General features: G+C 36.7%; 1 protein-coding gene across 1 annotated transcript in view; it reads right to left on the bottom strand.

Moving 5' to 3' along the window:
• Nucleotides 1-27,746, bottom strand: part of TTC29 (tetratricopeptide repeat domain 29) — a 213,923-nt gene that overhangs the window by 63,873 nt on the left and 122,304 nt on the right. The window contains exons 7-9 of the mRNA XM_056326730.1: nt 23,208-23,420; nt 18,557-18,642; nt 3,150-3,241 (exon numbers count right to left, since the gene is read on the bottom strand). Coding sequence (XP_056182705.1) covers nt 3,150-3,241; nt 18,557-18,642; nt 23,208-23,420 — 391 coding nt within the window. The remainder of the gene's footprint in view (nt 1-3,149; nt 3,242-18,556; nt 18,643-23,207; nt 23,421-27,746) is intronic.

The following is a 27,746-nucleotide window of genomic DNA, read 5'->3' as shown; positions in this document are numbered from 1 at the left end:
TGTTCAAGAAGATGTAAGGCCCATGTACACAAACAGATTTCTGTATCTTACTTGAGGTTTTTTGGAGCATAAATCCAGAACAGTTGAATTTTTGGTCAACTGAATGACAGAATCCAGTTCTGACCCAGCTCTAGTTGCCATTACAGAAACTTGGTGAGGTGAATCCCATGACTGGAGTGCAGCTATTGATGGCTACAGGCTGTTCCAAAGGAACAGGTGAGGAAGGAGGGGCAGAGGGGTATGTAAAGAAATGAAGGCTGTCTGAGGAACAGCCACGAGCAGGTTGAAAGCCTATGGTTAAGAATTAGAGACAGCGGCAACGAAGGGAACTTTGTGGTTGGTGTCTATTACAGGCCGCCCGATCAAGGGGAGCCTATTGATGAAGCCTCCTTACTCCAGCTACAGGAGGCATCGCGCTTGCAGGCTCGTCCTGCTGGGGACTTCAACCACGCCAACATCTGCTGGAAAAGTGGCATGGCGAGCTGTAGGCAATCCAGGAGACTCCTGGAATGCACTCAGGATAACTTCTTAAGCCGGGTAACAGAGAGCCCTACCAGAGGGAACATGATACTGGACCCAATAGTCACCAACACAAGTGAGCTTACAGGTGATGTCAAGACTGGGGGCAGCCTGGCCTGGAGTGATCATGCACTGGTAGAAGAATTCACAGTCCTGAGGGATATGGGTCAGGCAAAAAGTAAAGTTGGGATCCCGAATTTTATGAAAGCAAAATTCTAGCTCTTCAAGGAGTTAATCAATAGGACCCCTATTTTTAGAACTTTGAGGGAAAATGCCCTCAGGGACAAGGGAGCAGAACAGAGCTGGCAGATCTTTAAGGATGCTTTCCATAGAGTGCAAGAGCTCTCAATCCCGAGGTGTATGGAATCAGGAAAGGAAGGCAAGAGACTGGCATGGATGAGTGGAGACTTGCTGGTCAAACTAAAGAGGAAGAAGGAAATGCACAGGCAGTGGAAGCAGGGACAGGTATCCTGGGAAGAGTATAGAGACACTGCCTGGTTATGTAGGGGTTAGGAGGGCCAAGGCATGGCTGGAGCTGAACTTGGCAAAGGTTGCAAAGAATAACAGGAGCTTCTACAGGTATGTAAGCCAGGAAAGGAAGGCCAAGGAAAGCATACCACCCCACCAAATGAATAAGACTGGAAAACTGGTAACAACGGACAGAGAGATGGCTGAGGTACTCAACAACTTTTTTGCCTCAGTCTTCACTGGTAACCTCTCTTCCTGCACCTCTTAATTATGACTTCCAACGAAAAGTATTCCATGATTCTATGATACATAGGTGCCCAGACCTTCCTACATAAAAGTTTCTCAAATGACTGGAAGGTGCTGAGAATCATGATGTTTTACAGGGCTGAGCAGTTTATGCCTATCATGCACCTAAAGCTTTTCAAAGCAGGCACATATATAAGGTGTTTAATTTGGTTAACACTCTTAGGGAATAACTACCAGATGGGTTTTATAAAAAATACCACAGCAGCCATTTTCCAGAAGAAGGGTGTCTTTACCTGTGCAATAGATTAGCAGTTAAATCCCTGATCCTAGATACGAAAGCAAGTTCCTCCTTTCCTTGAATCAATCAGAATGTTCCTCTTCTAGAAGAATGCCTTAAATACTAAACTGGGGAGTCTTATTGCTCTTTGTTTCCCCTTTCATTTCTGCTTACCTACTGATTTTCCTCTTTTTTAAATTGCAACAACTGGAAAGAAGTGAGACTGTCTATTCCCAGATAGCTAGAGAATGCTCCCAGAAGGCGTGGAGTACAGATCTGACACAGAAGAAAATGACTAGCCACTCCTCCTTTAGCTCTGCTTTTAAGAAAAGAATTTGCACTGGCATGGTCTTTCAGATGAAGGGTTTAGCAACTTCACTTCAGAAGGATCTCCAGCCCTGTAACTTCTGAGTAAACAAATGTATGTGTTCTTTTTCCAAAATGCCTAAATCACAGAGAGAAGAAATTAATATACACAATTTTCTAGGAATGTCCTCTTGACTATCTTAGGCTACCCTCTACTCAGACTGCTGCTTTTTGTGAATACAAGGAACCTATGAATGCTATTGAGAGCTCAGACACCTTTACACTCATTGCAAGTCACTCATTGTAACAGCTGGTGTCCTAGCAACTACATTTTTCTCAGTTAGGCTTACGACAGTTTTGAAAATGGGACCTGGTATTCTAAGTCTGTTCTGTGGCTTTTTAAACATCTTATCCCACGTGCTTATTTAGGATGCTCAGAATATGAGTAGCCATGAATTATGTATCTGAGAGCTGAAGAGAATTATGATTGTGGCTGGTCCCTATATGCTCTGAAAGGCCAAAAGGCAAGGGATCTAACTCGAACAGGAGAATTTGCTCCACACACTGAAATAAACCTGGTGACAAGTCCTCTTCCATAAAAAATTTGGCAAGCTTTATCATGGATCGTGTGGACTGAAGTCCCCAAACATAGGATGAACCAAGGAGAAGCTGCAACCTTCACTTTAATCTCTTTTTTTCCTACTTCATATGATAATTGCATTAGACTATGTCAAAATTTATGTATTTAAGTCAAAATTACTTGTGTAAGAAGTTGAAGTAGTTTCAAACTAATTCACCTGGAAGACGATTTTAATGCCAGATGCTGAAACAAAAACATTGAAGACAAGCATCTTATTTCCAACAAATTTACATTTAGTTACACGTGCACAAACCAGAAATGCCTCCACAGAAGAAGTGAGTGCAATAAATAGAAACCTACAGTTCAGAAAAGATTACACTGAGAGACCTACTAAAGCTTGCTACATTCTTCCAGGTTTTCTGTGGTTTTTAACCTTGAAAATATACCTGGATTTCTATTTTCCACTAAAGTCCCTCTCAAACTTGTGAGAGAAAGAATAAATTCAAAAAGCTCCCAAAATGTGGGAAAAGAGGACATATTATAGTTTACAGGTAAAGAAAAGCTTGGACCATACACTTTAAAAAATGTGTACCAGTTTAAAATAACTTTCGATGAAAGGGTCACTTACTGCAAGAAGGGCACTGCTTAAAATTTAAGCAGCCAGTAATGGGAAGCGACAGACCTCTAACAATTTAAGTCTTTCACAGTTGAATGAATCTGCACTGACAGTCAGACAAGGATGGGCTAACCTACCTTACCAGGATCTTGGCTATAGCTGCATGTGCTCTGCCTAGGCCAGCAGAATCACAAAGTGCTGTGAAGATTTTTACAGATGTGTTCAAAATCTGTGAAACAGGAAAATAAAAAATAATAATAAAAAAATACAGTGCTAAGAATTTCTACTCTTTTTTTTTTTTGACAGTCTCTGTGTCCATATGAAACACAAAATCAGTTTTCACACTTGTACATTCCTTCTTTAATTAGCTGTAATGGGACTGGGTTTTTGATCACTACTTATAGTTGTTTGAAACTACTCAATAATTAGAAATTAAAAAGATATAACTTGCATTTAAATCCCTGCATTTTGGCACTTTGCAAAAACCAAAGACATATTACCTGATTTGCAATATAAATTTCCTTATCCATAATCGAAAAGATTTTAAGAGGCTGTACTTTTATGAATTTCTGATAATCAATACCTTAAGACAGTATCCTTTGCATTCATAGTGTTTTAGAATGATATGCTGAGATACAACTTAGTATTATTTTTCTTTCTTTAAATCCACCATGACAACTTAATAAAATTCAGATGCCCCAAAAGTGAATAAATTATAGGTTATATATTTAATCTATGTTGGCTTAAAATACTGTAGATAATGTTGCTATTTTTATGACTAATTATTCACGCACACAAGCAATTTGTTAACATTCATATGGAATGTAATCTATCATCATGACCCCTCCCATAACTGAAGGCTTACAGCTGCTGCATAAAACCATATGACCTCAATTTAATTTAACATTGACATCACCTGTATCACAAAATTTCTCTTTTCAACCCTTTTTTTCCAATGGTGATGATGGGAGAGTGCATATAAAATTAAATCTTATTCTTTCCTCTCTCCACTTTGTTGCTTGACCCAACCTATTACACACATGAGAAAACAAGAAATCTCCAAAGACTATCTATGGAAATCCTTTTTGCACATTTCCAAGAAAGGAGTAGTGAATGTCATTTACCAGCTCTGAAGGGGGGATGGGAGATGCCCAGGGACATACAACAGTATCCTGCATGCCCCAAGTTGTGTATTTGTACTGAGGCAAAAGATAGGGCATTTTCTATTAAGACTGCATCCTCTCTCATTGACAAAGTGCAGGGTTCAAAAGAAGACAATCCGTGTGTGCTAATACTATGGATGCCACCACTTCCGTCACTGTTTCCGCTACTCACATTACCTAGTTCTTGAAAGAGTTTTACTCCATGTGGGAGTAAATCTCTTGTATTCCTGGACAAGGCCTTTATAGTTACATAAGCTCCGTGTGCACACAAAGTAACATTTATTAGTGTGCACTGCACGATTTATCATCCCTCAAGTACTTTCTCATCAAGTTACATTTACATGTATATCACCATTGCATCCTATACTTGAAGGTCATTGTCAATTGAGTTATCAATGCATAAGATATGACAAAAAAAGTATAAAGGTACCTCAGTTAGGACGTCGTCACATCAGTGTTGAACTCACCCTAAACAGAATGCATACTCAAAGTTGGTGTCCTTCTAACAATCCAGGATGGTAACAGAAATGCACATAAGTGTCCCAGAAACAGCTCCTGGTTTTGAATTTAACTCAGAGGACCTTCAACATTTGTTGTGACAATCATGCCCCATATCAGAAAACCTGCCATAAGAGTGTCAGAAGGCTTCTAAAATTTTATGTACTGGACTTAAATCACTCTAAACTGGCCTCTGCAACATTAAACTAGGACACTGGGCCTCTAGTGGTTACTACCTAGCACAGAAAGGTTACTTAGGCACCTAAGGCTTAGGCTGCTATACTTTTTTTTCTATCAAAGATGCCACAAAGTCTAAAAATTACAGATACAACCAAGGAAAAACCACAGACAGTGTAGTTCAAGTAAAAAGTTGGTTCACTGCACCTCTGCACCAGCTGCTAGAAAGAAGTTCGAAAGCAAGTAAGCCACTCGTTTTCCTAGTTATGAAAAGTGCTCATCTTCATCCCAGGTTACTACTATACTATGCAAATCAGATGCTTTATTCTAAATAATAATGAAATAACAATAATTAAATAAGCTACATGAAAGGGAGGAAACATGGATAAATTACAATAGAAAGTACATTCTTTAGGCCTTGAATATATTATTTAAATAACTCCTCCAGCTTTAAATACTATGTAGGGGCACATTCTTTATGGAAAGGAGCTGTGTAGTGCCTCTGTATGTTACAATCACCCAGTACCATTTATGTGGAGGAAGCAAAGAGAAGCCTCCTCACCTATGGTGCATGCCTTACCTTCAACATTCAGGAGAGAAAGAGAAGAGGGGGTAGGGTGGGATAAAACACTGGAATAAAAGTAAGTATTAGAGGATTTCACCCAAAGTCTCTTGCAATTATAGCAGTTTTAATTTTTATTTAAAATACAAAATTATAAAGTTTGCATGCTGGCAAATCAAGCGGAATTGACACAGTGATGTTTGCCAGAATCTATAAGCAGCCTGAAAACAACAAATGGACATGAAAACTTTCCTGTTTATTTTCACAGGATATGAACCACCAGTCTACCTAACTGGGTTCCTGTGAATGCCATGTAAGAGAAGATAGGCAAGTGGCAAGAGTATCGAGTGGGCATGGCTGGGCCAGTCATCTATGAGCTCTCTGATATGTGGATAAATATTGGGAACACATACCATTTGGATCTAATGGAAATTACAAGCTCCCTTGCAAGTTTTTCTACTTTTAGACAGAAGAATAGCCAGAAAAGGGTCTTTCATATCTATTTTGGCCACTGTGTGCAGAGGACAGTGACATCCAAGGAAGAGGTGGAACATGTCAATAATTAATGCTGAAAACTCCTACACAAATACGCAGGTTTGCTGCATTTTTGGTCTTAGAGAATACAGCTGCCATTACACAAACAAAAAGGGTGCAAAAATTGTTTTAGACAACAAAACGAAAGTCTCGTTAAGAGAACATGCTTCTGCTTCAGTATTCTATGATAAATATTGTGCGTTAAAATGTCATCATGGTAATTTTTTTCACGTTAAGGAAACAAAAATAAAAATGTGTGAAGAAGAGATATTCAACGGGACTACCATGGGAATCTACACTGGCAATGTCCATTAAAAAGAGTGGGTTTGTGTATTACATGAATTTCCTCCTTAAAACTCACAAAGTTTTCAGAGACTTAAGGTTACTGAAGGGGCAAAGTGTCTTGGTTTTTTTGTTGTTAGTTTGGTTTTGTTTTTGGTTTTTAGATTTGCAATGTATGAAGACTTCTGAGGAAGGAAACTGTTGCGATAATTTATCCTGATCATGCTAGGCTCCATTACACAATTTCCATCCTGTTTCACAGACAGCTTGATACTCTAGTGGGAAAACTACCTAGTGGAAAAAGATCACTGTATATGCAGTTGAACAGATTACAATAAAGTACAGTTCTTTCTACCTCTAAAAAATGAAAAGGTAAGTTTAACAAAATAAAAATTATAAAAACTACATTGATTCTGGTCATGAATTAGTTTTTGGCTCTATGTGACCCAGCACACTGCCTCAAACCTCCTACTTCTGTGGGTCTGCAGTGGAAATACTGGTTTAAAAAAACAAATAAAATAAAAACCAAAGTCTAATACAGAAATCAACAGTGATCAATCACTTGTTCTCATTTGTGCAGGATGTGGGAAGGTGACAGGATGAAGACTTCAACTTTGTGTCCCACATTACAGACAACAGTCCCACACGCCATCCACTATGATTTTGGTGTTGCAGAAAAAAAGAAAAGTATTTATGGATCCAAATTAGAAATTAAAAAAATCAGGATGCATTGTACAATTTCCCTGAAAGCTTGGATGCAGGTGAACCTGGAAGGGGGATAGCTGCTGTGAGAGCATCTGTTTACAAAATCAGCCCTCTTCCTGGGTCTTTGTAAGTCTATTGTGGCTACAAGTAGTTAAAGTGTAAAAATAAAATTACAAGCTCTGCTTAAATCCTCAAACTAGAGCCTATTTGTGGTATATATAGTTCTTGCACTAATTCTCTAGATAGTGGTGAATTTCATGCTTACCTCCTTTGCCAGGAAAAAATATTAGTCTGATCTCAGGCCCAGATTTGCTTCTCAGTTATCTCAGCATTATGCCAGCATGACCCTTCTGGGGTTATTCCATTAATATAAGACAGATACACAAGCCCCTCTGCCCCTGGACTCCCCCTCCCCAAAATCCCACCCTTGATTTTTATTGTTGTCATACCTGTATTACTTTTATATGTAAATAAAACCATGCACACACCTCATTAGCATACACGGAGGACTCTGACAAAAGGACACAGGCTATGCTAAACATTAATACATCTGGGGATAAGGGACAAAAGAGTAAAAATCAAAGGTATGAATTTATGTAGAATAAAGAATGTCTATCCAACTCAACACAAGATTAATGCTACTACCAGTATTTCACTATTTTGGTAAAATACATTACTCTGAAAAAAACAAGATGGGATAATATTGATTCATAATACTCTAACTTTAAACCCCACAAAAATAACAGTCCTGCTCTCAGCTTTGCACTTGATATTGTTGTCAAACTTTATTGAAAATACATTTATTTTGATTTCTGAAAAAATCTAGCTGTGTTTAGCCATTTCACAGCTGGTGAGCAGTAAAGATGCTTCTGCCTCATTTACAGATCTTGAACATGAATCAGACAATCAACTGGAACATTAGTCAAAGAGATCAGTAGCTAATGATTTTTGACAGGTGCTGCAGTAACAGGCTAAGGCCCTGCCTGGCTAGCAGCATCTGACAATATTTTCCTGAAGCCAACAATAGGTGCTGGTAGACAGACAATGCAATTGAGTGAGACTGCTGGCCTCGTACCACTTAGTACCTCTTAAATCTTTCAGAAAAAACATGTAACTGACAGTCACTAAATAATCACTTTGATATAGCCCAGTGAAAATAAAAGACAATAGAATTGTATGCATAGGCATTTAGCAGTTCAGTGAACTCTCCCCCACAGCTCCCCAAGAAATGCATATTTAAAAATGCCTAAAAGTGCGGTCTTTATTACCATAATTTGAGTGGCTACATGCCTGTGGACATCCTGAGTAAGGTCGAAAAGAGTTTCACAACACAAACCCACATGCATTTTTATTGTGGCCAAAACACAGTGTGAGAGAGGTTGGATAGCAATAAGAAAATCGTACTGTTCATGTAATGTATTGATTACATGTGAGCAGAGCTCATTGATCCCAGGAAAATAATACACCACTGTCAACTGAATGGCAGGCCGCACCTTGTTAAATGCTGAATGTATTCAGGCATAGTGAGCATCCAGGGTAGTAGTAGTCCAGCACTCTGCGTGCTCACAGTTAAGGGATACTGAAACTGGGTGCCATGCTGAAGGAAAGAGGGAGTAGTCCCTGATTTGCCAGAACTGTTATTTCTTCCTCTTTTGCCACAACTGAAATTCAGCAACTCAAATTCTGTAAATGTGAATGCTAACTCCTTAGAATCACAGAATTGTTCAGGTTGGAAAAGATCTTTAAGATCACTGAATTCAATCATTAATGTAGCACTGCCAAGTCCACTGCTAAACCATGTCCCTAAGCGTCCTTGCCCTTAGCTATATTCAATTACACTGGACTGCACTGTGTTGATAAACAAATGGAAAAAAATTAAACCAGAAGTGTACAAACGTTGTCACTGTTCCTACAGAGACAGAATTTGTCTGGAATTGGCCAATCTGTTCTGTTCCAGAACTGCTGTTCCAGGGACTTTAAGGTGGGTATTTGGATAATGCATAGCATAAGCAAGCATCTTGAAGCAAAGGAATCAGAGACAGGGAGATGAGGAGGGATGTAAAAGAATCCACCCAGAAGTGTGATCAAGTCAAACGTCAAAGCGGAGTTCAAGACCTTCCACAGGCCCTTGCTAGCACATGGCTACCACTAAGGTGTTGCTCGGTTGACACGCTCCACGAGGGGTAACTGCTCTATCCAGTTCACACTTCCCTCCCCTGTTATACTTGGCTATCAAGTGCAATGTTTACCTCAATGCTCTATAAACTTGCATGGCAATCCATGCCTCAGGTTACTAGTGTCTGCATCTGTTTGAAGGATTAGAGAAGGGAAGACAAACATTTCACTCATTCCTTAACAGTCTATCAAGATAAGACCTAGGGTTCTTTGCCTATGTCAAATCTTACTTGTATGCTTTGCATAATATTCAGAGTATGTACATTTTACTTTGATTCTGAATGGCTCATATGTAAATACAAGTAACTAATTGAAAAAGCTCCTTTCCCCAGAGTAATTTCGAAACTGTTGGCTTCCACGAAGTCAGGAGTTCACCCTGTATGCTTCATTTTGCTGCACAGGAAACTTAAAGAAGATAAAATGTGCAGATGATTGAATAAATGTTAACTTTTGTTCCCATCCTCATTTCTTCTGTATTAGCTTCTGTATTACTGTTCTTAATTCTGGCTTTCTGTGCCACTAACAATTATATTAATTCTGATTCTCGAATCCTACAGCTTTGTAGGAATGCAGTCATCATTTCATTATTTACTATACCTCATAAAGGGTTTTATTAAAAGAAATAAAAAAATTTAAAAAATCAGCCAGGTCCTTCAGAGCAAAACCCTATGCAAAAATCAAAACCAAATATTTCTGTTTGTTATTATTGTAAAATTTGAAATCTTTACTGCAAGGGACATTACTCTAGTAAAGGCTGTTGCAATCTTTATTTAGTACAGGAATATAATGTTTTCCAAACCAGCCATTGTTGACATATTTCTTCAAAATAAAGCATGGCTTAGCAGTCTGGAGTGAAGAAGCTTCATCTGTTACCCTTTAACAGCAATATAAGAGGAAAAAACAGTTTATGTATCCTTTCCATCCTGACAGATGTGACAATAGCTGGAAACACTGTGCCTGCCAAGAGCTTTTATCAAGTATGTTATAACAACTAGTAATAAGTGTAAATAATAAATGGCTACGATCTTATGGGAAACGGTGGCAATACTAAACAATTTTTGGTGCTTGCTGATGGGAGTCTGCTAGTCTTGGAATTCCCTGGCTTCCCAGTAGAGTTTTGGCCTGACAATAAACAACAGTTTAATACTTTATCTAATCCCAGCCAGGAGGTAAGTTCAACAGCAAGCTTTTGCAGATGTTCACATCCAATAATCTATCCATAATTGATGAAACAGGGAGGTCAGATGTAATGGTTGCTACTATTCCAGCAACAAATAAATGGTTATTGACAAAACAAGGCAGTGTGGCGCTGAGTGCTGAGCAGTGACAAGCATGAAACAGTGCTGAGACAGAAGTAGTGATGTGAATACAGCCCTTCATCTTGAGAATTCCTCAATGTGATGTGTGGCACAAGGGCCACTCTGACACATAAGCAGATGGAGGTGACTTGTAAAGGAAAAATGAGATTCCACAAGTACATAAAAGACAAAGGCAGAGGCGGAGAAAGAAACAAGGCGAAAGGGGTGGACAAGACTGGAAATTTGGGTAAGTGCAATAATGTGAATTGATCAGAAATGTTTTTGTATCGCAGCACCGTGATCCAGATGTCTGGGCTGCTTTTATCACACTGTTGTGTCTCCATGAGTGTACCTGGCTGTCAGATTGCTGTAGCCTCCTAAGACATTAATATCATACTATATGCATGTGCATGCTTAAATGCCCATTACTTCTTAGACAAAGCACCTATAAATATTCTGCTTCATGCTTATTAATATCTTTAGTCCACCCATGAACAGATATTTTTAATTACACAAAGTTTTCCTAGCTAAAACCAAACGAGCACACCCTTAAATTTATATAACACAACAGAAAAAACTGCAAAGGTAAACTAGGAAGGTATACACAAAATTTAAGTCAGTTAAAAACCATTAATTTTCTGGTTACTTATGTGGAAGTTAAGGAAAAGTCATATTCTTCAAGTTTTAACCCATGTAAGAAATGTAGTAAATGGATTAATAGACTGTTTTTATTGACTGAATAAAATTTGAGTCATTTACATGCAAATAGACACTTGAAATCCTTTGCATCCATTTCAGTGCTAAGAGATAGTATTTTTACAATGTTTACTATGTAATATTATAATATGAAAAAAAGCGGAATGAAATGGTGGCCATTACTGCTATATGTAGTCATAAAAAGATTTCAGACAGAAATATTTTAAATATTAATATTACTAAAATCACTTAAAGCACCAAGGAATGTTAAATCGATTTATTTAGAAGTACAATTTATTTCACACTTTGCTACCAATTCTTTTGATCAGCTCTGAAATAATACATAAGCTGAAAGCAAAACAGCAAAACAAATTGCTTCTAGCAATGAAGCAGCAAGCTCTAGGTTTTATACTGGCATGCTTCAGTGTTTTAACTTCTCGGGTTATTTATCTGTCAAAGGATAAATTTTAAATTCCTTAAGATCTGATGCCTGAATCAAGACCTCCTATCTTCCAATCTAGCCATCGATGGCTCTGATCAAGCAAAGTTGTTAAACATTTGCTTACACCTGAACATACGAGTTGTGCCCTTGAAGTCAATGGGAATAACTGAATTTAACTTTAAACACGTATTTAATAAATAAATTGCTGTAGCTTGAACTATACCAATTTGAGAAACCAATCTAATTTTAAAAGCCTTACTTTATAGAAAAATTTTTAATGCCTGTTCATTTGAACTAAAGTATACAAAGGAAAGCAAAACCTCCCAGATTATGAATATATTTGCATTTAAGTACTGGAATTCCTGAGTTTGTACCGTGTGGATACGAATGTTTCATTTCTCCAAACACATAAAAAGTCTGACTTTTGTAAGTGCATTATCTAACAGAATTAAAAATTTCTTATACAGTTTTTCAGCCATTTGCTACAGCCCTGGGTATAATATGTGCAGTTTCACTAATGGACATACTACCAACAGTTCTTAACATCTTTCACACTACTGTTCTTCAGATAATATAAGCTACGAACTTAGACATGCTGTAACTATCTCTTTCCCTCAATTATATACAACATCTAGGTTCCAAGGTTTGGCACACCTAAGCTAGAAATCCAATATAGTCTAAAGTACATAAAGTAAATAACCTCTATAGCATACAGTTGTACTGCTTTGTCTTTTTTGTTCCTAGCCTGTGGGAATGAAATGAGTGGAAACTTGTATATCAGCAGTTATTTAAAAAAAAAAAAAAAAGGTATATTTTATTAGCTACTCTAAAAAAAGTTTCAATGCAGTAAGTAGAAAGTGTCTGCCTAAATCACATCTTTTAACTGACAGAAGACAGTTATTAGAGTTTTAGAAACCTCAGTCAGGGCAGGTGGACTACTTGTAACCTTATATCCCATAAAACAGACACTGTATAACTGTGGTCACAGTCTGGCTCCTGCCTTGCTAGGGAAAGCATAAGGAAGAGCCATCTCCACTGGCCATTCTGAGCACAGATTGTTCCATCCCATCAGCTATATTAAAAAGGTAGGATCAGAGCAAAGGCTCCACAATTGCCAACTGCTCTGCTCTGCCCTTCATGTCTTGCTGAAAAGTAGATGCAAAGATATTTCTGTTCCCTTGCAGAGCAGTTTAAGGTGTTTTTATGGCTTCGTCCTCAATGTTTCAACATACTGGAGCTAAGCAAACCTCCAATAAGTGACAATTTGCTGCTCTTGAGTTCAAACATAACAGTTAGCAACAACTTCATGGAAATAATTCAGAGTTGTACAATGAATTCTCTTGCTCTTAAGATAAATGTTATTATTATTAATGCAGAAGCATGTAAATATTCTTATTAATGTTGCACTGCAGCCCCCTCCAGTTCTTTTGCAAACTCATACAGGGAGTGTGTGTGCACGGGCACGCAAGTGCATGTGTGTATAAGGTAGTAATAAAACTTGCCATTTTGTAATAGATATCCTGAGTCAAAATCTTACAAAAAAAGTAAGAGTTTGAACTTTGGGAAAGCACAGTTGATGTGTGAAATGTTCTAAATTCAGGATGTTTCATACACCTATTATAAGTAAGGCTTCATAAACCTTGTAAATATATATAAACCCACTAACTTTCATACTGTTTGGGAATTAAAAACAAACATGGAAACAAAATAATGTCCTCCATTCATAGCCCCCAAAACTGAGGTTTTAAACTTTGTCACCAACTCACATTCAGATAACGAGAACACCAGTGGTCAGATAGTCCTAAAATTCTGAAAAGGTGCTATAGATTTATCTGATCGAATGTGCAGTCGAATTTGCAGCTCACTGTAGTTGTCTTGCTCTTTTGGTACGTATGAATGATTAAATTTAAAATTGTAATGGATGAGATGAAAGACAACCCATTTATGGTGTTTTGGTAACCAGTCTTAAGTAACATGAGACTCCTGAAGAGTAAGATTGATACCAACAAGTTACTAGTGCATTTATTTTCATTGTTGCTATGGGAAAACATGGAAATGTGATAATCTGATTTGCTCGTCATCAAGTAATTATGTATTGAGTATTTTTTGTTTCTCATGCTCTATATTTTTTGTATACCTTGACTACTGTAATTCTGCAGCAGTATTGCATTTGAGAGAGTTTTCTTATAAAAGGTAGTCTTGTGGTACATATATGTTGACAAAAATCCAGTTTACTGAAGGGAGATATTCCGGTGACATTAACCAAGCAAAATGTAATTTGAACCACAGACTCAAAAGGAAAATGATACCATGTTCCAAGGTAATTCATTGAAGATTCTCAACACAAATAATTTCCAGTTTCTTGATTCCACCAATATTTGAGACAGTATACTTTGTCAGGGCAAAGTTCACTATCAGTACTAATTGTTCTCACACAGTTTTGGTTGTACTACCTTTACCAATGCCTAGCAGCAGGGACCTTTCAGAAACATGAAACAATCACTTTCAGAATTGGCTCACTAATACTAGACCTTCAGGAAGAAAACCTTTCTCCATACATATACATTGTCAGTGCCAAGATCAATCAGAAGTGCCTACCTTCAAAGCTGACTCAGTTTCTGTCTGTTTTTTTATTCCTCAGATATGAAAAATAAAGAATTTCTATATGAGTACACTTTTAAGAACAATTTAAAAATCACTTCAATAAAAGTGAAGCCTCTAGGAATGATGAGACCTTTTCTTAAACTGGTATGCTAAAATGTTTTTTCAAGCATATGATGCCATTTGCTAAGCTGAAAATGTTATACTTTATTACTAATGGCTAAATATCACTTACAGATGAATAAAGAACAATCTGGCTGATTTAAAAGAACAAAGTTTGAAATCATTTCCATTGAGTAGTATCTTTCAATGTGTTTTGCACGTCTCCATTTAAAGTGTTTCTTTTCCTGGTAACAGTAATGAGAATTTAAACTTAGACTCCATGGTCTACCCAGACACCATTGACAGAAATGCGTCTTGAAGTTCAGCCATCCAGCAAAGCACTGGAACAGTAAGCATAACTCAAAGGAATGATGCTCATTCTTCTCAGCTACCTTTCACAATGTTTCGGAGAAAAGGGGATAACATTCAGTCTACCTTTTGGAGTTCTTTTACTTGCTAAGATCCTCCTTGATACACCAAATTCATACATACATACGATCATAATCTGTATGACTAGACACAATTGGTATAATTAGATAAAATATACTGTGCATACTAACTTTGGAATATCTGCGTCCCAGATACATTTACTTATATTCTCTCTAGCTGCATCAGTTGAGATAAAATTTTCAGTTGTTTTGATACAGACTTTTTCAGAAATTATGGTCATAAATCACCTCTGATTACTTTAATAGGGTCATTTTGAATGTGAAGATGTCTTTGTAAGTTCATAAATTTTCTTGATAATTTTATGCCTGTGGCTTGTATATCGTAATTCTGACAATCCATGCACACAGCATTATGTCATAAATTACCACATTTATTTTGGCATGAGTCTCAGTACTCATGAACATTGCCTTTGTTGTTTAAATATGTAACATATCTGAAACACAGGATTCAACATCTGAAATAAAGGAACACTTGGAAAAAACCTAAAGCTCAGACAAGGGATGAGGACTGGAATTTTCCTCATGATTTGGGATGCAACTCTAATTGAAAGAGAAAAAAAATCCATGATGCCTAACTCTTTGAAGCACTCTTGAAAGCCCAGTTAAAAAAAAATAAAATTCCAGGTCAAGCATTAGATTACAATATCTCATGCAAGGTTTCTAATGACAGAAGCGTTTGTTATACAAGTCTGAAGAAAAACATGTAAACAGTAACTTTTACTTTAAAATTAGCCTAGATGGAGAACTCCCCCTGACAAAACCTGTAAGGTTTAAGAGAAAATTTATATAATGTGAGCTATTAATATTTTGTGTCATATTTTGTGGAAAAGCCGTTAGGCTTGATTATAAACCAGATGATATGAAAAATATTATGAACCTATCACACTGCTATTGAACATAATTAGTTCTCAGGCTTTTAAACTTGCACACACTTATGTTTTTACATCTGAGTAGGTCCACTGAAATCAATCATATATATCAAATAAAATTAAACCAATTTATACAGATTATACACCAAATCAAATTATGTTAGATTAAACACCAAGTGCCTAGCAAATACACACCCTTCTCCAACAAAACTAGCCCATTCAATACAAAGTCACTGCATATTTTTGATATAATAGGCTGCAGCTTAATCATTTCAACCTTTAATTACTGCATCAGATAATGAATATTTTGAACATATGCTTCTCCACTCTGCTAGAAGACATGAATGAAAGAGACACAAGTTTATATGCATGCTCCTGTGTGTGCGCGTTGGGGGAGGGAGAGGCATGCTAAACAGCAAAAGGAACCAAGTGGCAACAATTGGAGGAAATGGTATCTGTAACAGCTGCTCCTTTCAGATTCCCCTAGAAGGAGACTGCCTGAGGTGGACCACAGCACAAAAGGATAAAGAAGATGAAAACTGATGCAAAACAGGAAAATAACTGCTGAGACCCCTGAGCCTACATCCGAATAGTCCCAAGCTGTGTGGCAAGACCTCTTTAGCATGCTACAGAAGCTGGTGATGAACTACATATTACCATGAGGCAAACTGGCTCCTAGCAGTATTGTCTGCATGTTATGTGTAATGATAACCAGTAGTCCTCTGGGAACAGGATGCAATGATTTCATCTCTGTAAGCATCTGAGCTCCCCTTGGATACAGAGACCATTAAACTGAGAACAGAAGGGTAAATTTTAGGCAATGATTTCTAATTGGAGAGTGAAGACAACTTGTGCTCAACAGTACTGTCAACCACTGATATTTTACTGCTGTCTATATTGATCAGTGTTAAGGACAAAGGAACTAAAATTTTACCCCTTTTTCTTAGTCCCATAATACACACTCTGTTTTCTGAATGAAAGTACTTCATAGGTTTCTCATGTAATATTATTGGAAATGCCATTATATTAGGAAATACGTCTGTATTATAATACAATGTTGTATTATTTACACTGAAATGTATTGGTGTTTTCATTACTGTTAACATAACATTTTATACTCTTAAAATAATGTATCATTTATGTGTTGTACTACAGAGACTTTCTTTCCCTTTTAACAAAAATGCACATTGCTTTCCTTATCTCTCAGGTGTCTTTGTAAGACCAAAACCAATAGGCATAACCTATTACATGTGTATATTAAATGAATAGTAGTTCACTACAAAATTCAAGGTTTTGGAATCTTCCTTTAAAAAATAATAATTCTGCACATGACAAAAAAACCCCACAAAAACTTCCAAATGACTGCTGTAACTTTTTGGCAGGAGGCATGAAGAACAATGAAGGTAAAGGAGTAGTTATAAAACATAAGCAAAATGGATCCTGAGGAAACAATGCCAAGGCATCTAATATTTTTGATGCTTTCAAGGGTAGTTTGATCCTTTGTATATCATGGAGACTGTGCGGTCTTGTTCATTAATTATTTTTTCCTGTGATGAAGAGTTCAAATATGCATGCAGCCTTCTTTATTTAGCACATTTGCTTATCTTGCTGCTCTTCATCATTCACACAGTTTATTATGACTCTCAGAAACTTAACAGAAAAGTTGATCATGTAAGAATGCCAGCACACATTTGTCTGTCAAAAAACAATGCAGATAAACTACAAAAAAATCTAGTCTAATCTGTCATACTGTATTCTTGGAAGACATTAAATATCCTCTTCTTACTGCTGTTGCAGATATAATTTTATTAAATTATATGTAGCTTTTAAATTTTGAAATATTTTCACATTCAGCTACAGACTTTGATTGCGACTGATGTGAGAACAGGCTCCCACTTCTCCAGCATTCAGTTGATTTATACAGAAGATAGGCCTATCAGTGTTGAAGAATTAGGTATAAATATGGTCAATAACTTTTGTAAAATCATACCACAAATCACTGAAAGTATGTAAAAGGATATTTCAAGTCTGAAATCTAGAACCCTTCCTACACTGCAGAAGCCAAGCAACCAATATTGAAACACACACTGAATTCACTCTGTGACTTTTCTTGGTCTATTTCTGAAAAAAATAAACCACCACAAGAGACAACCACAAAGACTGACCTCTATAAAACATGTCCATTAACAAATACCAAGTCATTCTGCAGTTAAAAGAACAAACAGAAATAGAAGTAGCAATTATCCAGCTGATTAATCACAATAATCATGGGCAAAATATTCAAACTAAATTTCCATACAATGTTTTTAGGAGGATCATGGAGAACTGTCACTTCTCTGATGACTGGCACAGACAAATCAAGTTGTTGCTTATCCTTCCTCTCACACCAACCTATGAGGAACTAGAGGAACCCTCCTTTCAGACTAGAATTCCACATGTAGAATTCTCATTGTCTTAGAATTATTATGTATGGAGACTCAGGGGAAACGAGAAGAGGAGCTTGAACTCAAGTATCAACAGAGCAGATTGCATCAGCATTACAGCTTTTCATACCAAAAGCAATGCATATTTCTTCTAAATTCCTGATGTTCTGAAAAGCTCAGCATATGAATTGATGTATTTTTAATTGCTGCTCACAACTGTGCTGTATCAAACTAGCTTGCAAAGCTGGTGTTTTATACAAAAACCTAACTAAACAGAAACTGGTTTATGTACATATGGATACAGGAAAAGCAAAGATAGTCACATATAACCTGAATTGTCAATTTGTATTATTTCTGCAGATCCAAACATTGAAACCTGGACTCTATCAGTTTGGAATTTATTGGAACCATAATTGCTTAAACCACATAGATCCCCATCTACAGAACTAAATACAGTTATAAAAGGCCCAAATGTCTCCAACACTTTTCCACTCTCCAAAATGCCTAAGATGCCAAGGAGGCAGAGAAAGGCATTGGGAAAGCTAAAGCAACTTTAAAATAAACTTACTGGCAATGCTGTCTCTTGTTCTCCAGCAAAATGATATGCTAAACTTAAGCAATACAGAGCTTCTCCTTCCATCTTCATGCCACCTCCTAAAGAAAGGTTTAAAGTTACAGTTACCAGCATAGTTTGAAGAAAATTACATTAGTACAGACAGTTCTTTCAGGTTCTTAAATAACATACAGATGTTTAAATACTGTAGTAAGCTTTTCCTTCTCCTTACCCTTGCTATTTATCACTTTCCAAAAATACATAGTGCTAATTAAAAATAGAGGCAATGGATTTAAACAAATTTCAACAAGAAAGTTCAGCAAAGTCTGAGAAAATATCTTCCAGTAAGTAATGCAGTATCATCAATTTAACATGCTGTAATGTTCTCTATCATGAATTGTTTAATAATACCCAGAGTATCTTCACACCAGAAAATCACAGTAGCCTCTCTCTATATATATTAATATATAAAATAAAAGTAGCTACAAATATATAATACACCCTAATACATAAACGCAAAGTATGTTGACCCATGACCAAGAGGTAACTATCAGTAGACCAGGTTTATATTTCTTGTTCTCACGGCTATTTTGCAGCCTGCTGTAGGCTAGAATAGCTAAAAAAAGGGGTATCTTATCCTGGAAGCAGTAGTCACAGAAAATTCTGCACAGGCAGTTACTAACTGAGGTCTATCACACTTTTCCATGCCGTGTTTTATTTCGATAATACTGGTCTAACAAACACAGCTTGCTGTTTTTTCAATATTGCTCCCTCAATAGAAAATAATCCATTCAATCTTGAAATTTCTATCAACTAATTATATAAATGCTTACTGTAGCACACTATATTCAAAACTTTTCCTCCATAACATGAGTATCCATAAAACCAATTGTAGTTGAATTTATATTAAAAATAGCCAAAAATCCAGTCTTTCTGTTGCTCAATATCCACCTACTCAAACACAATAAAGAGTGGAAAATCAACCTGAAGCATAACTGCATATCAAGATACTTTGTTAAATGTGTAAATAGATATAGTTGCAATGAAAAGGGAGATTATCTACTTGCAATTGTCAGGCTAATAAATTCTTTGTGTCCAAACACACAAAAGCCTACATCTAGTTCTGGATCTCTCTAAATGTTACAATTGCTGAGGCCATAGCAATACTCCATCTGTAGCACTTAATACACAACATAAAATTATGAAAAGCCTGTAACTCAAAAAACCTGATGGTCTTTTCCAATATTCAATATCCCTTAAAAGGCTTAATGAGGGAAAAGGATACAGAAATACAGTTTCACAGAGAAATAATAAGTGAAAAGTTGCTAGGCATATGAAAACCTCCCTTCCTCGCTTAAGAACAGTCTGACAGTCTGAAGTGGACGATATCTAATCCCAGTTAATTAAATAAATAAACATACATGATGGCCCAGAAGGAAAGAATGGATACTACAGATGGAAGCCAGAACCAGTGTGGGTTTAACTAAACTTTTAAATACGGTCTTCATAGATACAGGCTACAGTTCTGGACTGGGGATAGGAGAACTTGTCTGAATGGAGCTTCTAAAGCTTAAAATTAAAGAGAACAATGGCAAGTATGCTGTGCAGCGATATTTACTACATGTCTCAGGAAGCTATGAAAGCGATTGGTTTGAAGTCAGGGCACTGGAACATATGCCTGGTCAAAGTAAGTTTTGGAAAGGCATCAGATCCATTTTGACAATCTCTCATTTCCAGCAGTTTTCACTAGAAAAAGGAAGAAGTTGATAGGAAACTTCCTCAGCGCTCAGCTCTCCTTCTAGTTACTACAGTAAATACTAGTAGTGGCAGCTTTACTAGTGGTAGCTGTGACTTAAGCATGTATTTTAAACAGCTAAAGAAAAAGCTAAAAGCTTGGATTTGATCAACAGATACAGTTTTAAAAGACAGTGAATTTATGGGTGCATGTGTCCTTCATCTGATCAATTGTATTGCCAATCTCAGTATTTGGATACATACCCCCAAGAGGAAAGATCTTGACAGGCAACTCACAAAACATATCTATTAATGTAAATTGCAGATAAAACCAAAACAGGTGACTTAGTGGTTTAATGAAAGTAAAAAAATTAGCCAAATACAATCATATACCCTCTAAAATTAAACATTTGGAATGGAAATAATTGAATTCTTGCCCCCAAAGTCCTGTTTGGTTTATTCCCCCAAAATTACCATAAAATGTTTAGGTTTCCAATGGTGTTTTAAAATATTATTCTTCATGAGGTAAGAAAAGATGAGACATTTTGGGTCTTTAGAATTAATACAATCAAAGACAATATAATAAAAAATCTGAAACAGAAACAATTTGCTGGTGCATTTTAAAATAATAAATGGCAAAGTTCACATAGGCTTAGATGCCTGAAAGCTTGTTCATTTTTTCCAAGAGTATCTGTTGGTATAAAGGTATTTCCTTTTAGGAACTTGCCTTGGTTTCACTGAATAAATTTTATACTTTTCTATAGATTGCTGTGTTCTACTATCTACCTGCATATGTTTGCAGCAAACCCTATTTTAAAACTTGGAAAAAAAATTCCAATTTATTTGCTTGTTTTGGTAGTTTAATTCTATCTATCCCAATGACTATACAAAGACTGGGTAACAGATTAATGTTGGGCATACATTATTAATTTTAAAAACCTAATGTATCTAGTGATAAATATTGAATTAATATTATATATTAATTGTATGTGCAATTCATATGCAAAATACGCCCCTTAAGGAATACCATGAAAGGCTCTTGAATTGCTGTGCATGGAAAAGGATGATTATTTGAGGCCTTCTACCTTACTTCTGAGAAGCACTCCAATAATCATCTAGGATAATAATTTAGGAAAAGTAAGCCTGTGGAAGTGAACATTTAACAGCTCCTTTTGAGAAGCAAGCACTATTAAGATTTCTGAAAAAAACTGAAAATTATGTATATTTTCATAAAGTCATCTTGTATGATTTGCCTTCTTTTTTCTGTTCCTTCTTGTGCAGGAAATGCTCCAGAGCATGGTATTTCCAGCTGATCAACATCTCACGTTATATATAATGTTCAGATGCTATTCTAACTTCACCCCACTTTAAACCTATCCACATATGAATGAAGCTTCATACAGCCATTACCTAGAACAAGAAGGCAATCAGAAGCAGTCAGCATGGATTTAAGACCAGGAATTCATGCTTCACCAATCTGACAGCTTTCTACAATATAACGACTGGCTTGGTGGATGAAGGGAAAGCAGTAGATGTTGTTTCCATCAATTTCAGCTGGGCTTCTAACGCTGTCTCCCATAACATCCTCATACACAAGCTGGTAAAATATGGCTTAGATAAACAGACCGTGAGGTAGACTGACGAGCAGCTGAGCTGCTGGCCTTCAAAGGATTGTAAGCAGCAGCATAAAGACCAGTGAGAGGCCAGTCACTAGCGGTGTACTCCGGGATCAATACCGGCACCAATACTGATTAATATCTTCATCAATGACCTGGATGGTGTGACTGAACACACCCTCAGTGTGTTTGCAGGCAATGAAAAAGTGAGGAGGGTTGACCGACCCACCAGGTAGGTGGTTGTGCTGCCATTCAGAAGGACCTCTGCAGGCTGGAGAAATGGGCCGATGGCAGTGCCGTGAAGTTCAGGAAAGGGAAATGCAAAGTCCTGCACCTGGGGAGGGATAAGCCCAGGCTGCAGGCTGACTGGGTGGAAAGGAGCTTGGCGGAGAAGGACCTGGGTTTCCGGGTGGACAGCAAGTTGCTTGTGACACAGCAATGCACACGCATGGCAAGGATGACTGACGGGATCCTGGGCTGCATTAGGCAGAACGTCAGGAACAGGTTGAGGGAGGTGATCCTTTGCCTCTACTCAGCACTGGTGAGGTCACCCCAGGAGCACTGTGTCCCATTCTGGGCCCCCCAGTACGAGAGAGAGGGACACGGTCGAGTGAGTCCAGTGAAGAGCTGCAAAGATGACTAAGGGGCTGGGAACACCTGCCCCAGGAGGAGAGGCTGAGGGAGCTGGGACTGTTGAGATCACAGTAGAGAAGGCTCAAGGTGGGGAATTTCATCAAAGTGCACAAATTTCTGGGGAGGGTGTTAATTAGAGGGAACAAGGCTCTTCTCAGTGGTGCTCAGTGACAGGACAAGAGGCAGTAAGTGTATTAAGATATACAGAAGGAATCTGGTTTGTTTATGATGCAAAAAAGTTTTCTAAGTAATAAATAAATATGTAGAGTGAAAATGTAGTGTTCCAGCAGGTAATATCACTAAAAAAATGCCAAATCAGCTGTGACTAGCCAGTCAAAACCAGCAAGCTGAGCTTCCATCAGTGACTTCACTTTCTGATTATGGGTTCACTGTTATATACTATTATTCCCAAAAGGGGGGTGTTTTGGGTTTTTTTGGGGTTTTTTTGTTGTTTTTTTTTTTTTTTTTTAGATAAAGCTTTCAGGAATCTAAAAGATTCTTTGTTGTCAGCAAGAAGGCATTTCTTGTTTAGTGAGATCTGGAAGTGTATTGATAGCATTTGTCTTTGAATTTCATAGGAAATAATGACCCAGCCAAACACTTGACAATTTCTACTTTACTCTTGGGAAAATCATGACATGCACATCAAATAAAGGAATGGGAAAGTGTTATTTTTCACCTACCTTCTTTTGCCATTTTTAAAGCTTTTATTAGCGTTTTGATGGCCTGTTGGTGTTCTTTATTTTCTAGCATTTTGTCTGCTAGTAACGTATAAATTCTCCAGAGATGCTCACACGCCAGTGAATTGTAAGTATGGCCTGTCTCATCCTTCCATGTCGAACCCTCTGTTAGCTGATAAAATGCTTCATAATGCTCTGCAGCTTTCATGACATGACCTGAAAAATGAATTCATAATTACAATCAGTGTAATCAAAAATTTTTTTTTAAAGTTATTAGTCTATAATAATTTTCTCATTAGAAAGTAAGTTGCAGCCAATCATTTCACAGATTTCTCAGGAATCTCCAATATATAACTTACAGATAACTGGAAAATACTACCAAATCTCACAGTTACCAGTAATGCTGTAATTTAAGCTTATTAAATTCTAAATTAGCTTTCCTTTGTAGATTCACAATGTTAGGCAGGTGTGATCCCAAGGATGCAAAGTCAGATTTTTCTAGAAAATACATCTATTACAGATTCATAAATATAGCCTTTGTGGATCTCATATTTCAAAATCTCATCTATACATAAATAAACACAATTCAAACTATTCCTCAAGTTTCTTTTTCCATATCGATCAATCCAAATCAAAACCAGTGTTGAAAGATTTGAAATGTGGAGAACAGAGGTATCAAAACTATGTGTGTGTGTGAAATATCTTTATTCAAATAATTTAATTGATGAAAAAAGAATTATTATGCAAAGTAATTTATTCAACAGTTAGTACTAAGCCAGCTCTGGTGAGCTTATGTAGTAAATTTACTGGAAGAGCATTAACCACTAATAGATTAATTATTGAGCCTGAAGTAATACAATTTAAAGTCTTCAAATGTAAGTTCAACATCTTTAAGGCAAGAGAAAGTTTGAAGATAAAGTTCAATTCATTTTAACATGCAAGTAGTTCCACCCTCCTCTCTGCATTCAAGCTAGATTTATCTCTGTGTATAGATGCAACCCAGGAGATTTCCACCGTTTCTGGACAACAGAAATTCAAAGCCCTTTGAAAGAACAGAAAAGCTTTTCCTTATACCTAATGAGTACAGAAAAACTGCTGGGAAGCAGGTAAGATGAGACCATTTACAAGCAAGAAAATAATTAAAAAAAAGCATTTTGGTCACAGTACCTTGTTTTACAAAGAATGTTCTATAGAAGGGAGAACTGGGAATGGGACTCTTGCTGGTAAGCTTGTGTGTGTGTGATAGAGGAATCTTGTCCCATAGGTCAACAATATATCAATTGCTATTTCTATTTCTATTAAAAGGTGAAACAAACCATAAACTAAGTTTGTTCAGATGTGTTTGTGGTTTACACCTTTTCTGAAACATGATTTACAGGGCATGAGTACTGTTTTGCAGACTGTTCTTACAGTGCTGCATTCAAATTACAAAAAGAACCAGGAAGAAGAGAAGTTGTTTCCCAATTGTACAAAAGGAAGGGAGAGAAGCTTGGAGAAAGACCTTCTTTAAGCATTCCAAGAGAAAACAAGACTAGTTCTCCAGGCCTCCAGCCAACCTAGAAGCAGCAGAACAGCTATGACAGATTCCTCTTATTAATTTAATTTTTCTTTTGCATAGGTTACCCTTTTATTACCATGCTTTCAATTTTGAAATATAAAACATAACTCTTATATTTATTATAATTGAATTTATTGTCATATTCAGCTTCTCAGATTATTAAAATGAGTTCAACTAAAACTGACAAACACAAGAAACTTCTCTTTCAAAGAAGCAACTAATTCAATGAGTTTCATACACAGATCATTTTAAGGCTTTACGATCTCTGATTCATATAAAAGTCCCAGAGGACACAACAAAGAGTGCTGCAGAGTGAAGTGCCAGGTAAAAGGGGAGACGGCAGGCTTTATTCAGTTTAACTCCAGCTAGGGACAGGTATTGTGGAAATCACACAAAATGTTGGAAAAAATCTTATTGACAGAGTAGCTGTCAGACCCTGTAAACAGACAGGAAAAGTTCTATACATTCTTTCCAAAACATCACATACTTTACATCAGACAACAAACAGAAATGCAAAATGAAGTTATCATGACCAGTACAAGCTGTTTAAGGATTCACTGACAGTACACGTAACAGGGAAGAGATGTAGACTTGCTAAACCCAGATGAAAACTCTTGTCCATTCTAAAGAGGTTTCCAATTTGAATTTGGGTTTCTGCCTATCCAGCCCAGCTAACTTCCTAGGGCAAGTCCAACTCAGAGATCAACAGAATTCCAGTTATCCAAGTTGCTAAATGCAGAATTAAGATAATAATTGAAGAAGCTGGTGTCAGCTTTCTGACCAATGATGGACAGTTGAGTTGAAATTTAATTTTAATAGCTAGACACAGCATTTTATCCACTTGGATACTCATAAGCACACACAGAATCCTCCTTGGAATTCTCCCCCAAGTTTATTAATCAACTGATTAGTCCTTTTGAAAGGATATTGCCACAAATTTAAGTGATCTAGTTTCACTACATGTGCAATGGATTAATTCTTTAGAATAATAGATTTTGATTCATGTGTAACTCAAAAACTTCTAGTAAGAATGGGAAGCAACAAACAAATGAATGGTATCGCCTGGATAAATAATTTGAAGTTGAACACAGTATCTGAGTTTCTCCTAAAGACTCCGTAATATAATCTCTTAACGGGACACATCATTTAGGTAAATAATACCTGCAACCTTCAGAACTATTGTTTAGATTGTTAGAACCATCAGGTATGGTAATTCTTACCCATGCTTCCTCACTTGCAGTATCCCCTTGAGAAAGTTTCTGTCAGACTAGAAATTGAACTCATATATCCCATGTACCCCACAGTTCTTAAGAGCTGACCTAACCACAAGAGCTGTGATCTGACATTTTACCAGATCTCAGTGAAATCTCTTTAGAAACAATACATCCATAGCAAGCTTTAAAATACAAAAGCGATATAATTATTTTTGGTACTACTTAAATGGAACTAAATTACATTTGGCTTCAATAAACTGTCAAGAAGGATTATGAAGTAAAAAGTAATAAAATCTCCTCACGGAAATGCCAAAACCAAGATGCTGAGCAAAAAAACCCAAACCAACACTAAACACCTGCTAGTTTCCTAAATGAGGGAGAGTTGGAATTCCTGACTTGAAAGCCTTTACATGGCTGAGAATTTCCTTACTGGTGACTCTCTCAAGTAATATTAGCTGTTTGGAGACCTCTCAAATTCATGGAAGGTGAAAAATTTTAGATTTTGAAATTCATTCCTCCATCAAAATAATCTGAAATCCTTTGTTCTCAGTGGCAAATGACAGATCAGCCTACCTCTTTAATCCATAATGTGTATATGAACCTCAAATGTTATAGAAAAATTATGTTTTCAGTGGGGTGGCAAGTTTATTCACTGTCATAAGTCAGTTTAGTTGGCATTGATCTGGCCAGTACATTCCAATCTTTAAACACTGAACTACTGTTAGGTGCAGACATAGGTAGGTGCTGTCTGAAAATCTTGAAAAGCATTAGAAGAAAGCAATAAGCCAATAACAGAACATTTCTGAGAGTATTTTTATCTCACCTGAGCAGTGACAAGGCAGAATTTTAAATGACTTATTAGCTACTGAAAGAAGAAAAAAGTAAAGAAGGAAAAACAATGAGTAGGAAAATCACTTGGAATAGTTTGTAGAAATGTATCTTTTAAATCTCTAGGAATTCAAAGAGAAAATCCAGAGGGTGTTTCTAGGAAATCTGTATCTGAAAAATCTATTTTCAAAATGTTATACAAAGCAGTATAGCCATTTTCAGTTGGCAACATCAACAACAATTGTGTATGTCTTTTCCCACTGCCATGCAGAAATTAGCTCAGCATGTACTAAATGGAGTTTGAGAACCTCTGATATCTCTTCCCTGTTTATCAAAGGAATCAAAAAAAGGGGAAACATAACTTTTAGAACATATATACTACCACTACTAAAATATTACAGTTTAATGTAGCTCAGGGCATGGTGTAACAAAAGAAACCCTATCAGCAATGGTTTAATCTTAAATATGGAAGGTAAACATTGTCACAATACAATTTTGGGAGTAAAGAATCAGTTTTAAACAATTACATGAATGTAAGACATCACTCTGCCACCAACAGTATCAAATTTTAGAAGTTACTCTTGTTTTCACAGCAACTCCATATGTATGCACAAAGATTTGTGCTATAGTTTTCACCGAGTTGCTTAGAAGTTAAAAAAATATGTTCATTCAAGCAAAAGAACTCAATGTAAATTTGTAAATACTGAAGAGAAACGTTTTTACATTATCTAAACCTTCCTTTATAATTCCCTTTCCTAAAACCCACTCCAAAAGTATACATTTGTTATATCAAAATAGATATCAAACCAAAAGGCATATAGATGGAGACTACTATTTTGCCTTTTTTTTTAAGTAGAAAGATTGACTAGATATTAACACAAATGGGTTTAAATGTGAAGCTGCCATAAAAGCAGGCACATAAATGTAATTCTCCCAGCCGCT

Source organism: Falco biarmicus, chromosome 1, assembly GCF_023638135.1.
Source record: "Falco biarmicus isolate bFalBia1 chromosome 1, bFalBia1.pri, whole genome shotgun sequence".
NCBI classification, from domain to species: domain Eukaryota; kingdom Metazoa; phylum Chordata; class Aves; order Falconiformes; family Falconidae; genus Falco; species Falco biarmicus.
Note: the sequence above shows the minus strand (reverse complement) of the source record. Positions and strands in the feature narration are given on the sequence as shown.